We start from the raw sequence: 14952 nt of genomic DNA, 5'->3' as shown, positions 1-14952 counted from the left end.
ATGTAGGAGTAAGAATGAAAATTATAGAGAAAGAGAAAGATAGCCCAATTTACATAGTTGAACGAAATTGAAAGAATTGAGTGTAGTTTTGAATGTTACAAATGAATAAAAATGAGAATACCAATTGCGAATTTTAGAAATGCAAATAAATAATTCAAAAAAAAAAAAAAAAACCAAGAGTTGCAAATAAATAAATAAGTAAAACTAGTGTAAAATTTTGAAAATACAAAGTATTTTATTTTTTATAACGAACTTGTGATGTCACTAGGAATCTAGCATTGCTGCCACATTTTGACCCCATATATGCCCCTCTCTCTCCCCTCGGCCCCGCAATCGCAACAAACACAATACCTCTCCGTCCGTTGATCCCCTTCCGCCTTCTCTCACCTTTTTCCGTTCAAACGCCCAAACCCCTCCGGCCCAGAAAACCCAAAGCCCCAATCTTTCTTCCCCTACAAAAATGGACCATCATCACCTCCAACAGCTTCACCAACAGCAACTCCTCCAAGCCCAACACCAACACCACCACCACCAACAACACTTCCAACCCCCACAACAACCACACTACCATTACAATACCAATACCCACCAATCTTACTACCCTCCTCAATATCAATACCCACAACAACAACAACTACAACTACAACAAAATGGTTATCACCCATCAAACTATACCAATCTCTATCCCCAGCAGGCTTATCCCCAGTCGGCAGTGCCTCGACGACCTGAGCTTCCGGTCCCGCCAGCGGTGGCTGTGCTGTCTCGTTTGGTGCGATACTCAGGGGCTGTGGGGTCTCAATGGAACACTCCACCAATGGTACACTTTTTTGTTTTGTTTATATGTTCGAATGTTGATGGAACTAATGTCATTGTCATTGTTTTGGGTGACTTGTGAGTTCAAATGCTTGTCGAATGTGTTTTGTTGGGTTAGTTGATACAGTTTCGGAGCCACATTTGTATGATTTTTGGGGTGTTTGGAGGTTCATAACAGATTCATGATGTTGAGTTTGGATATGGTGAGAGGGTGCTTACTGTTTGAGTTGCATAAAAATGATGCACAATAGGGAGCGAGATGGGCTCACTTAGGTAGACCCTATGTAAAGATTTAATCTTTTTAAGTGATTTAGACCGGAACAACTCTTGGGTGTTATAGTTATACTCTGGGTCAATTGGCATAATATGCAGATTGGTTAGTCTCTTAGTTGTGGCGACTTATGCCATAATCCCAACTTCCAAGTAGCTTGGAATTTTCATTCTCTTTGTTTTGATAGTTTCCGACTCTACTGATTTTGCTTTGTAATGTTATCCTTAGCCATGGTTTTAAGTAAGTATATGGGAATTTAAGAAAGCACTTAATTGCTTTGTTTCGGCGGTTCTTGTTTGAATTTTAGTTTAGGGGATTTATGACCTTTGGTTTTTGTGTTATATGTTAGAAAAGATTGTATTTTGACTAGAGGATCTCAGATATAACGATATTTTCCCCCAAAAAACAAAACATTCATGGATATTGGACTTTAGGAATAAGTAGCGGGGGGAGGGAATCTCCTTCTTCTGTTTTTGGTTCTTGTTTAAATAAGATACCCCTTCCTTATAAGTTTATCTGTACTTATTTTTCAAACTTTCTATCAATTCTTGACGAATGAAGTTGACATTATGAGGACAAGTGGAGTTTTCCTTTTAAAAATTTGTAATGTGGGTGTTTCTTCTCGAAGTATATAAAACAAAACAAAATCTGTCCATATGCAATTGCCTGTTCAAACTCAACCCTATCCTGTTTCTTCCCACCACCATTCTCTTCCCAATTTCTTTTAGGATTTCTCTGGTGAAGTAATATCCTGCTTTGAGAGAATCTGTATAAACTCAAAATAGGTGCAGATGATGTGGCTGATCTTAACTATTTTCTCGCTTTTTTTCCCTTTCGTGCTTACATACGGTAAAATCAAGCCACTAGCATTGTGACCCTTTTAGTTTAAATGACCTGCAATTTTGTATGCAGAATGACAATGTTCACTTAATTCAGACCATGATAGAAACTTCTGCACAGTGAGAATTAACATGACATATTTATTAGCAGGACTTGTTTCTAGATCTGTTTAGAGCCTTGCAACGTGTCTGTTTTCAGCATTATGTTAGTTCGGCTTCATAAGTTTTGCTTTTCTGATTCCATTGACTCAAGGTTTAAATTCAGCAACAGGTTTTGTATAACAATATGTTGCGTTTGCCTGGTTTCCATTCCTCTATGTTACAAGCTCTGCCTGATTTCTATGTTATCATTTTGGTTTCATCGTTCTCTTCTGTGAAATTATGTTGGTTTTGGGTATCTGTTTAGTTTTAGCAAAAGTTACAAGAGAGTTTATGGTCTTGATTTAATCTGACTTTGTTGAAGCTGTGCCCTCTTGTTTACATTCTAAAGGGTTGAAGCAATAATAGTCCACAAAATTGTATATTGGCTAATATAATCTATTTTGGAATTCTTAAAGCCAAAAAAGGCTTTTTTTACTTGGGTCAATCTACAAAATTGACATTCTAAGTTATAGGGGGTTCTTTTATTGCATACCTTGTTGCTATATTATGCTATATTTTGGCTTGCTACATTCTTGAGAACCTTTCAAGCTATATTTTGCAGGTTGGCCAACCTCCATATAGGGGTATCGGTGAAGGGGGTGGTGAACTATTCAGAGGACATCAAGGAAATTTTGGCTACAGCGGAGCTCACCCATCTTTCATTGGGGGATCACATGGTCGAGGTAGGGGTGGTTCTTGGCTTTTAGTGGAACATGGTGTCCCTTCAACATCTTTTCATCCTCCCCATCAGACATACCAATCTCCGGTGACGCTGACACCTCAGAAGTCGGAATCTGCATCAGCACTGAAAACGGAAGTTCCAAACTACCAAAAACCTCAAGTTGCTCAAAAAACCACGGTTACTTGGTGTGAAGTTTGTAATGCTTCATGCGCTAATTTGGACGTTCTTAAACAGCACCAAAATGGAAAGCGACATCAAAGGAACCTGAGAAAAATGGAAAGGTTGAAAAATGGTATCAGAACAGTGGCCAAATTGCAGGGCCAACAGCTTTGCACTTTTAATACAAAGCTTGAAGTGCCTCATCAGACTCAGTGTGAACAAGACGATGAAGAGAAAAACACAACAGAGAATATACCATACGAACCTGTTGGCTATGAAAATTCAAGGGAAACTGGAAAACAAAATAAGAACCCCGGACAGCCTGAAATTCCACCAGGTGATGCGTCTGACAATGTGAAGCGTGGTAAGAAGCGCAAGAAAACGAAAACTCCGAAGCACTCAGTCGAACCTTCCAAACGTAAAGTTGTAATTCCGATAGTTTGTGACTTGTGTAATGTCAAGTGTGAGAAGCAGGCTTTTTTCGATCGCCATCTTTCAGGAAAGAAGCATGTTGCCAAGTATAAACGATTTAAAGGCCATGAAGCTATGCATCGACCCGTGGGGCTTCAAGTTCTATACCCCCCTAACCCATTGGCTGAAACTATATTCCAACCCCAAGAAGGAAGATATATACCTCCCCATGTGTACCAAGATATACAGGTGGAAACAAGTTCAGATCCCCAATTTCAACAAAATCCAACCTCTGAAGGATCTGAATCCATTCTTGGATGTGGAAGCTCTAGTACCATTACAACAGCTCTAGAAACCAACATCACAACAGAACCGGAAATCAGCCAAGAAGCTACCATTGAGGTCCAACATTTGAATAGTATTTCAGAGACTGGTCAGGGGTCCAATACTTTTTCACAGGACTGTTAAGGTGATTCCAGTACCCCAGTAAGTTACTGTGCCCTTTTAGTCATGGAGCTGCTGAGGACTAGACTTGTAAACAAATGAAAGCAACATAGGCAATTAGGCATACTGTTTTGCAGCTCTACATTCTTTTCTTTTGGATTCCATACTTCTGTATGGAACTTCATTTGTACTTTTGCCCCATTGAAATTTTTCCTATATGAAATACCAATTCTAAGAACAGTATTTTTCTTTAAGCTGATTTAGAGATCACTTGCAGACACTGTAATGAGTATGGTCTATCAGTCTATCTAATTGTATTGCAGCTGTATAATCTGGTTCAACCATTCCACCGCAGAATCACCAGAAAAATGTTACCTGAATCCTAACATGTAAGGAAGGTGTTAAGTTCTATAAATTAAAGGGCCTAAAATATGTTGTGTATCTTTTTATAGCTTCACACGATTAACTGCAAGAGCACACTTGAGTCTAAGACTAAGAGTGTTATTATAATATTATTATTATTTTCTTTTTTCTTTTATCTTTTTTTCCTCTTTTGGATACAGTAAGATTGATTGTACTTTGCTTTTTTTTTTAAATTTTTTTTTTATCAGAGCTCAAAGATGGGAAGATATGAAAAGAGGGGCATGATTGTACTATGTTAATATCTGAAGAGCTTGGTTTGATACTTCGATATACAAGAGATGAAGAGAGTCCCCTGACTAATAAAAGAAGAATCCCAGTTTTGAACTTTGATGGGCTCAAGACCTGACATGCAGTAAATGGTGAAGCCACAAAGTCAAAAGTCATCTGTTTCCAATCTTTTCATGCTTATGGTAAGGTTCAGAGATTTCTTCTCTCTCACTCAAAACCTTCACGGTTTCACTCAGCACTCCTCCACATCTTATGCATAATTAATGAAGTACAGTCTTTTCATCTGGAACCGTCATTACTCCATTCTTATCAAATAATGTTGATGGTGAAGGCAACATTACCTATCCTCCTTGATTAAAAAAACATTACTTAAGCTCTGTATCCAGGTTCCAAAGCAATTTATTTTCCCAACACAATTGGAAAATATTCTCTCTTGGATATTAATCAGAAGGCTAAGTACCTGCTTTATTAAGGACACACTACTACAGTCTATACAAGATAGGGCAAACAATTCAGGAAGGCTCATTGCTTCTTCTCTTTTGCTGAGACTTCTTTTAGAGCTAGATAGAGAAAGAGAGAGTTTCAAGTTTCATTCATGGCTGCTGATCACCCCGAAAATCTCAACAAGCTCATCGAAAGTAAACACCAGAAGCATTGCTTTCTCTTTTCCTCTCTTTCTGTCCCTTTATCCCTCAAGTTCTTGTAACTAATTTACCTTTTGAATTTCCTTTGCAGATATTTCAGATGACCTCGAAAACTTCAACCTAAGCCACTTCCTTCAAAGGTTTCTATCTCTCAATTTTTTTTTTTTTCAATACTTTGAACTTTACTATGTTCTGTTTATGTATCTGCTGTCTTATATATCTCTGTATATGAGTTTCTTCAGAACCAAAATCATGAGTTAAAATTTTGTTCCTTTGTTTATAGTTCTTCAAAAAACGTCTGTCTAAAATTGTTTAAGAAAATAATACAGTTTCATTGAACATTTTGTGTTCAGCCCAGTAAAAAGAAGTATAATAGAATGGGTATTTGCAGTTTCTTTCGCCCAAATTGCTTAATTTAACTAGGTGATGTTAATTACATAATGATACAATGGGTGTTTGTTATGGATTTTAGTAAGTTGTTGGTCAAGGAGTTAAAGGAGCTGGTTGGGCCTCAAGTAATTACCATTCGTGAAGGAATAGCTGATTTTGAGGTACTCTTTCTTTTATTAGTGTCTAGGTAAAATAAATTAGCCTAGGACGTGCATATATGCGAGATTGTGCTCAACTTTTGTAATACTTGTGAAGCTGATGCATGGCTTTTAAAATTAAGGTTTGCGTTCAATGAAATTTCAGAAAGAAAAGGCTGAGCTCGGAGAGGCTCTTAATAGAATTAAAACAAGGGCTGAATGGATGGAGAATGTGATGAAGCAGTTCAAGGATGAACTAGCTGCATCTCAGGTAATGTGTTTTATACTCTCTCTCTCTCTCTCTCTCTCATTTTTCAGAGTTTTTACTGAACAGTAAGTTTACATATGTTAAATCTTCCTGCAGCTTGAGCATTTGGTGGTTTTTGAAATGTACTTGATACACGATTTTGAGGCTGAGCTCAAAGAGGCTGTGAATGGACTAAAATCAACAACTGAACCTAGGGGAGATGGTTTTGGCAAGGATCTGATAATGAAGTTTTTTGCGATACAGCTTGAGTTTCAGGTAATGTGTTTTGTATTCTCATTTACATTGCTCTTCGCCTCTTTGTCTCTTTTTTTTTTCTTTTTTTCTCTTTTTCGGGGGTTTTGCTGAAATTAAGTTTAAATTGCTAATATGCCTTCGATTGAGGTCATCATGCAGCTTGAGTTTTTGAAATGTTATTGTGACACGACAAGTTCAGCTTTTTTGTTACTTGTGAGGTCGGTACATGAGTATTAAAATTAATAGTTGTGTTCAATGAAATTTCAGAGAAGTCAGAATGAGCTTAAAGAGATTGTTAAAACACTAGAAATAAGGAATGAATGGGCGGAGAATACGATGAAGCAGATTGAGGAACTAAAAACAAGGATTGAATGGGTGGAGAATGCGTGCATCTGAGGTAATGTGTTTTGCATTGTTTCAATTCCACACCCGCCCCTGGGTGGTTTGCTGAACATTTAGTTTACATTGCCAAGTTCTTGATTGAGTCTTCATGGAGGTTGAGCGGTTAGTGGTTTGTGAATGTAATAGACACGATTGTGGTTGACTTTTGTGATACTTGTGAGCTGTGACACTGATACATGGGTTTTAAACTAGGTTGGTGTTTAATGAAATTTCTGAGAGAGGGAAAAATAATTCAGATTCAAATAGAACATTGTATTTGGGGCAAGATAAGTTGTGCATTGCATTTGTCATTGCCAAAATCTAAGATGCTGTCTCCTTGGCAAACTTCTATGTTTTATGCAATAGTTAGTGAATTATTATCACAGTATAACATGCTTTCATTCATTCACAACTCTAAGCCAGTTCGATCAACTTACTGACAAGCATTACTCTCCTCTGCAGATTGCTAGAGATATAACCGAGTCTGAGGGAAAATGTCCTGTTATGTGAAATGGTGTCTCGGCCTGCTTCTGTATATATCCATCCCCATCACCCCCTAAGTTATTTCCTTTGACCCTTTTTACTTTTCAAGTTTGTAAGACATAAAGGGATTAGTTCCCAAACTGCCTTGTTATTTTCTTGAGTTAGGATTTGTGGCTACCTAAATTTCAGACTGGTTTTGGACATGTGAACTTGTATTACGTTAGGGTGATATGCTGAGGAAAATTTCTATTTCATTAGAAGAATCCCAAAGTAACTTTTGTCTCTGGTTGTGAGGAAGAACTTGGCCAATGGTTACTGTAAGGCATAATAAACAGTTACTCCTCTTTGATGAAGTTCTTCCTCATAAATGGATGCACCAACACCATTGATGTCAACCTCCGTGGTTCATGACACTCCACATGCACTACACTCCTAGATACATGGTCGTATACTCGAAAGCGATAATGTTGGATCATTTGTTTATAAAATCATGTGTCACACACAGGGTAACTATAATGTATTTACCAAGTACCACGGTAACGATTGAAAATTTGAAAGGTAATCTAGGCTTATTGCTATTTAGTTTGCTTTTCTTTTCAGGCTTTTAAACCCTTATGTTTAGATATGGTTAGTAATTTAGTATCCGCTTTTTATCGGTCATTTTATCCCAAGTCTCAGCCCATGGCCCGATACGCATAAAATGGACCCATACCCGTCACCGGTAGTTTAGAAAAGCGAAGCCCTGTCTTCTTATGTTTTGGTTCTGTGCCAACTGCAACAGTAAAATGTTTAAAACATCAAACCAACTAAATGTAACTCTGCAACCAAAACTCCAAAAGTCACCCTAAACCAGTAAAAATTATTACAAAAAAGTGAAATTGAAAACTGTTTAAGGAAAATCAAAATTGAGAGAGAATTGAGTCGTACTTTCATTGATAATAGGGGCCTCTTTATATAGAGGATTACAAGATACAGAATCAGAGTTGTACAAGGAAAGATAATCGTACAATTAATCGGATATCTATGAATATCTCCGAGAATATCTCTAATTCAAAACCCCATTACAAGTAACCTAGGGCTTGGGCCAGACACATATTCTGGATTTACTTGAACACTCCCCCTTGTGTCGCCCAAACATGGTGCTCCTCTCGTTGCCTCATTAAAAACCTTGCCGAGTAACAAAAACCATGTGGGACAAAAATAACCTCGGTCGAAGGAGAAAAAGAGCACAACACACCCTTCACGTTTCGAGACCATACATGTAGATATCTCTCCCTGATGTCTGCATCTCCCCCTGATGACAACGGTCATGAGAGTTCGGATAACTTCCGCAAACGATGCTACCAACATGTTTCTCGAAAGTGGAATTTAGGCAATGACTTAGTGAGCAAGTCTACCACACTGTCCTCAGATCGAATCTAGTTCACTTTGATCTTGAGGAGAGTCTGTTGTTGCTGATTATCCTTGGTGTTGTCGCTTTTGATGTAACCTTGCTTTATTTGTTCAAAACAAGCAGCATTATCCTAAATGCTCGTAGGCTCATATGTGGTAGACTTCAAACCACAATTGTTCAAGCATGCGTAATTATGGATCCAATCCATACACATTCACGAACCTATTTGTGAAGAGCAATAATCTCTGCATTGTTCGAAGATATAGCGACTAGAGTCTATTCTGTAGATCTCCAAGATATCATGGTCTTTACCCATGGTGAACACTTAACCAGTTTGGGAAGACTTTTGTGTGGGTCAGAGAGATACCCAACATCAGCAAAACCTTCCAAAACACATGTTGTTTTGGGATGGCGATAGAGGACGCAAACCAATGTTGGCGGCGTTCCTAGTGTGTGATGGGTCTGAATCCATCGTCTCTCTGTAGGGATAGAACAAGCTCATATCAATCATACATCTCAAGAACTGAAAGATATCTTTTACACCAATCCAATGGCATCGCGTTGGCGCAGAGCTATACCTTAGCTAACAAGTTCACTGCAAATGAGATATCCGGTCTTGTGCATTGAGCTAAGTACAATAATGCGCCTATTGTACTTAAGTAAGGCACTCCTGCCCCTAGCACATCTTCGTCATCATCCTTTGGACGAAGAGGATCCTTTTCAGGATCAAGACTACGGACGATCATGGGGGTGCTTGAAGGTTTGACCTTGTCAAAATGCCTAAGGATCTATCAACACAATGCTCAAGTTCCAAACTGAGACATAATCGTGTTCTCCCAAAATCGTTCATCTCAAACTCGGATTTCAAGTGTTTAGCGGTTTCCCTTAACTCTTTAAGGGCTTCTAATGAAGATCATGTCCAACATGAACCGCGATAGAATCCGAAACTTGTTATGGAAACGCGCGGGCATATCTCTTCCCAATCAAGTAGTCACTTAGGTGAGCGTTTCAACCTTATTGTAAACGCGCTCCGTGGTCTAAAGCCACTTGACTTGGGTAAATGAAGTTCACCATGAACCTCCATGTATATTCTGTATCTAGATCCCCATAGAGATACATAGTGACCACATTCGTAAGCTACATGATCAGTTATTCGGAAACTACCAAACTGACAGGGTAGTAGAGTGCACTGACATCCATTACGAGAGAATATGTCTCATCGTAGTCGATTCCAGGGCGTTTTGTGAGAAGCCTTACGCCATAAGGCGAGATTACTATCTCTTTTTCTCATCACGCTTTCTAACGAAGACCCATTAGTCAATAGGTTTTATGTTAGGAGGTGTTGGCATCACTGGCTCTAAAACCTTCCTCTTCGTTAGAGAATCCAACTTAACCTGGATCGCATCTTTCCATTTAGGCCAAATTTCTCTACGTTGGTATTCATTCATCAACGGAGCGTGGTTCGATATCATCAGACTCAACAAACTCATGCGCAACGAAATGCGCAACTACATCATCAATTATGATGAAGTTTCTATCCCACGTCTCATATACACTAGTGTAATTTTCAAAGAGCTCTATATTCTCAAGAATAGGTTCTGACGTTGAGGCGTCCCCCAACGGTAACCTTAATCCAGAAGATTCTCATGAGACGGATTTTGAGTGTCGCTGATTAAAGGATTTGGTTGTGCCAAGGTATCCTTCGAACCCCCGGGTCTCCCATGCATCCTAGCTGGGGCCATGGCTTGTAACGCCGGAGTGCCACTTTCTTTGGCGTTAGCGCCATACCTACCTCCGTGTAGGGTGGCGCTACGTCCTCTCGTAGGGACGTCTATCCTTGCAGGCATGTTTGCAGTATATATGTGTGATCTCGTCACTTTAGTGGGGATCAAGATGAGATATAGTGGGGACAGACCATGACAATTCTTGTCGTTCCTGCTAAACATTAATGTTCTTATCTCCCCCTAACGACGAGAAGACTGTCTCATCAAAGTGACAACCCGCAAATCTAGCGGTAATGAGATCGCCTTGCAAGGGCATTAAGTGGCGGACGATTGTTGGAGTCTCAAATCCAACGTAGTTGCCCATTCATCTGTAAGGACCTGTCATAGTGCGTTGTGACAATGCAATTGGCACATAAATGGTTCACTCAAATGTGCGTAAGTACGAAATACTTGTACCCAGTCACTAGCTGTAACGCAGAGATACATTAAGTGGTGGTAGGTCGTAGACGAATTAGCATAGCTGCATGCGATATTGCATCACCCCAAGCGGATATAAGGAGATTGGTGCGCATTACCAATGTCCTGACTACCATCGTAGTCGTTTTCGCGAGACAATTTGAGTGTGTTCATGAGAATATGATGTCCAACATCAGTCCCATTGCAATATCCATCGAAAGTCTTCGATGTAAACTCTCTAGCATTGTCAAATCTAATTGACTGAATAGGATGATCCTAGAAGTGAGCCCGTTGTCATATGATATTTGCTAGAAGTGTAGTATAAGCAGCATTTACAAGTGGACAATGGCATAACACGTGACCAGTGTGTTTGCGTGTCAACCAACATCATAAGATATTTAAACGTCCGCAGGTTGGTTGAACTAGTCCACAGAATCCCCACGAACTCTATGTAGGAACAAAATGAGTATTTTCATATCTTTTGCATAAGACGGTCTCAGTCCTAATTTCCTTAAGGAACAGGCTTTGTAAAACGAGCGAGAGGCTTTAAAAGCAACCAATGAGGATTTTGGTTGGGCCTAAGCGTCTGAAACGCTATTTGAAGCAAAGTTGGTGATTGCAGCATCACCTAGGGCGCCATCGCCATGATGGACGCCATCCATGGTGTCATGGATAGGGACTGTGCCAGCCCTAGGCTGGTGGTGGACGGCGGCGGTGGTCACACTTACTCCAAGAATCAACTTTTGATCCATGCTTCGTTTCGCTCGAGTGAATGGATGTCCGTGCGAAGTCTTTAGTAGATGGATCATCATATCACGACCAGGATGACCTATCCTGTCGTGACAAAGCCAATATGTGTCTAAGTCCAAGAGATCTTCTCTCATGACTTTATTGGATTTAATAGCTCGAATAGTGACATAGAGTCCACTAGAGAGACACATAAACTTCTCTAAGACGCGCCTTTGTTCGCAATCATTAGAGGTATTGCAAATGAACTTATTTCCTTTCTCTACATGCGTTTTCGCATGGAATCTGTTGGCTATTCATAGGTGTGATTTGCTCTAGGAGCGTAGAGAGTTTCTGTGACAATAATCAAGGTGCCATTTGGCAAGGGGAACTTGGGCTATTCCATGTCCTTGAATTAATACTGATGGCCTAGCCATCGTAGTCACAAAGTAATATGCTCAGAATCAAAATGGAGTCATAATGAAAAGAACTCAAAATTTTATTCATAAGCCAACAGAGTACATCATTGTCTCTTAACCATTAGGAGAATCTAATCCAAATGCTAGCTAATGCAAAACAAAGGTAGTCGTTTAACTTCTTTCAGTAACTCTAAAATAAATATGACCAGGTGAGTAGAGAGATGTTGGTGGAGCAAAGCTCGCTTAAGTACCACTTATGTCAAAACCTTTCTAGACATCATACTTATTTGGATGAGCCTATGTGAAGAAAAACTAAACCAATGGCATTTACTACTAAGTATATGGCAATTGCCTATTACATCTCTTGGAAAAATAAAGACTTAAACAGAATTGGCGATCTATTGATCCTAGCCAGATTTGTAGTCTTCAACCCTTCACTCTAGATCATCTTCTTGATCTTCTTGTTCCACATAGTGAGCTTCTCTTGCTTCACAATATGCTTTGTAGGCGGTGACAATTTCTTCACGAGCTCTACAAATGTGTGCCCAATGACCGGATACTCCACATCGAGAACATACATCTCTGTGCTTAGACCCCATGAATTGAGGCGCTTTGAAAGCATCATTTAGATGGCTCTTAGTGTTGGTGGCGCCACCAACATGGCCAGAGGCGTTGCCTCCCTCTCTCTTTCCACGTTTACCTCTTCGGTTCCATATTTGCCTATTTTGGCGGTTACCTTCCCAAGTAGAGTGATTATATGGATCAGAACGTCCAGAAGTATCCCTAAGATTAGGGTTTCGCTCTTGGCGCCTTCTCTTAGGGGCACGACTATAATTGGATTCCGGAATATGCTATGTTTCCACGGATCTCGAATTATAGTTTTCCACAAGGATGTTGTCATGCTTTTCAGCGACATTCATAGCTCCAACATGCTCATGAAACCTTGTGATCCGTCCTGCAGTAATATCGATTCGATAGTTCTTAGCAACCATCAATGCAAAGACGGGGAAGGTAGAGAGAGTCTTCTCAATCAACATCACATCTGTGATCTCTTTACCACAGAATTCCATTAAGGATTTAATGCGAAGTGCTTCCGAGTTGTAGTCAAGAACTGACTTGAAATCACAGAAGCGGAGGCTATGCCATCTCACTTCTAGGTCATGAAGCAGGGAGTCACGGACGTTGCCAAATCTTTCTTCGAGTGAGACCCACAGCCTTCTGGGGTCTTCTTCATTCATACACTCGTACTGGAGCGAATCATCCATATGAAGAGTCATTAGGATGATGCCTTTCGCCTTATTTACCTCCAAAGCTACTCTATTTACTTCCAAAGCTTGAGCTTGCTCAACAGTTAGCACGTCCTGGCTAGGCTCGAGAATCGTATCCAGGATTCCCTCGGCCTTGAGATGCTGGCGGACATCACGAACCCACCTATGATATCCAGAGCCAGTTGTTCCAGTCCAATTTGTTCAGGTTACTCATCCTGAAAGAGAACAAGAAATTAGGGTTAGTTTCGGAGCGTAAAAGGCTACCACGAAAACATATAAAATTTCTGAGCGTAGTTGCTCCCAAGAAATTATGAATTTATGAGCGTAATCGCATCCAAGAAATTAGGAATTTCTGAGCATAATCGCTTCCAAGAAATTCAATTCCAAGAGGTATTGGATTAGATCGAAACAATGACGTAAGTGGTCGATCATAAATTCTTTACAAACTCTAAGTTTGGAGATCTCAACAAGCTCCAAGCTTGGAGTGAGCACAAACCCCCACAGTTCGGCTTAATTAGGTCTCCCCTATGATGAAGAAAAGGAGGGTAGAAGAAAGGAGTTTGCAAGTCTCCGAGAAAAAGAAGAGAGAAGAAATAAAAACTTCAAAAACGGGAACTTTTAGTAAAAAAAACCTCGAAATAGGTCGCTAGAAAATTTGACTGGAAAAAGTCGCCGGAAAATTTACCGGAGTTGACCCATGCTAACGTGGCAGTGAGGTCCGTTGCTGGCGTGGCAGTGGGGTCCGGTTGCTCACGTGGCAGTGGGTCTGGGGTCCAATACTTCTTCACAGGGCTCAATTTTATAACCTGATAAGTTGATTCATGTACCCCAGTAAGTTACTATGCCCTTTTAGTCATGGAGCTGCTGAGGACTAGACTTGTAAACAAATAAAAGCAACATAGGCAATTTGGCATACTGTTTTGCAGCTGTACATACTATTCTTTTGGATTCCATACTTTTTTATGGAACTTCATTTTTGGCAAGATCCCTGAAGGGGATTCAGCTTAGCGGGCCGATACCTGCAGCCCAAGATTAAGTCTACTTAAGTTTGTGTTACAGTTTCACCCATTCCGAGATCCATAAGGAAAACGAGCCCTTATGGGAGTCAGGTAGCGGAGATTGAATAGGAATCTGCAATCAATAATCGTTCTATGGCAAGGAACAGTCGAAACCCTAGGGTATAAATACCAGGTTTCAAGGACAAAAAAACACAACTCTCCAATCAATCTCAACGATTATCAAAGCCTCTCCGGAGTAACCTATCCTTCAACCTAGTTGAAAACCAGCGAAGCAAGGGTAACACCCTCGCAACCCAGCGAAGCTAAAGTCACGTTTAGCAAACCTGTGCTTTCTCCTGCTTCCCGGTGATTGCTCTGCTTAGTCTACAACACTAAGTATCGACTCGGTGACGCAAGAGATCACATCACAAGTCCTCACCCGTAAGGCAAGAAGTCCTTTTTCCAAAAGGCATAGAAAAGAACCTGGTGACGAGGTTGGTGCTCTCCTCGTCCACAGCGTTTGAGAAGAAGTCAGGTCAAGGGACTCCCCCAACGACTACACCGAAAGGTGTTGGCACGCCCGCGCACTCAAAAAGACAGTTTGCACCCAGACTGGTTTTGGAGCCAAACATTTTGGCACGCCCGGTGGGACCTGCATAGCGTTTCTTCGCCATCGCCACCATTGGGAAGTCAAGCACAAATCCTTACCAAAAGGTTTACGTTAACTGCCCGAAACACAAGACCTCCGATTACAGGCCGCACTCACATGCAGACTGTCATGGTCTTTCCGACGAACAGGTAATTCAAAGATTTTCCCTCAACCCGCCGTCAGTCGAGATGTCAACTGAACAAGGAGGAACTCCACCGCCAGCTACTGAGGGCGAGAAAATTCCCACCACCCAGTCTAATGAGGCTGGAGATGCGTCTAATACCACAAAGGTGGTTGAAGACAAGGAGATAACAGATGTCTTTGTGCCCACTCCTATCCCAGAGGATGCAAGCCTGGAGGAGCAACTGGCC

General features: G+C 40.5%; 1 protein-coding gene across 8 annotated transcripts; it reads left to right on the top strand.

Annotated features, from left to right (window-relative positions):
- Positions 1-302: 302 nt before the first annotated feature.
- LOC112179995 lies at positions 303-7202 on the top strand. 8 transcript variants are annotated; one of them, XM_040511660.1, is made up of 10 exons: positions 303-817; positions 2627-3785; positions 4372-4593; positions 4970-5049; positions 5147-5195; positions 5528-5606; positions 5749-5853; positions 5947-6105; positions 6352-6481; positions 6928-7202. In XM_040511660.1, the coding sequence occupies exons 4-9, from the start codon at positions 5007-5009 to the stop codon at positions 6478-6480; spliced, it is 564 nt and encodes a 187-aa protein (XP_040367594.1). In that variant the 5' UTR covers positions 303-817; positions 2627-3785; positions 4372-4593; positions 4970-5006; the 3' UTR covers position 6481; positions 6928-7202. The 8 variants fall into 8 exon arrangements, 5 of the variants coding, with proteins under 5 accessions (XP_040367594.1, XP_040367595.1, XP_040367593.1 ...); XM_040511661.1 differs by having other exon boundaries at positions 4959-5049; XM_040511659.1 differs by having other exon boundaries at positions 4372-5049.
- Positions 7203-14952: the final 7750 nt, after the last annotated feature.

Source organism: Rosa chinensis, chromosome 7, assembly GCF_002994745.2.
Source record: "Rosa chinensis cultivar Old Blush chromosome 7, RchiOBHm-V2, whole genome shotgun sequence".
In the NCBI taxonomy this organism is placed as follows: domain Eukaryota; kingdom Viridiplantae; phylum Streptophyta; class Magnoliopsida; order Rosales; family Rosaceae; genus Rosa; species Rosa chinensis.
The sequence above is the reverse complement of the archived record's forward strand: the minus strand, read 5'-3'. Positions and strand labels throughout refer to the sequence as shown.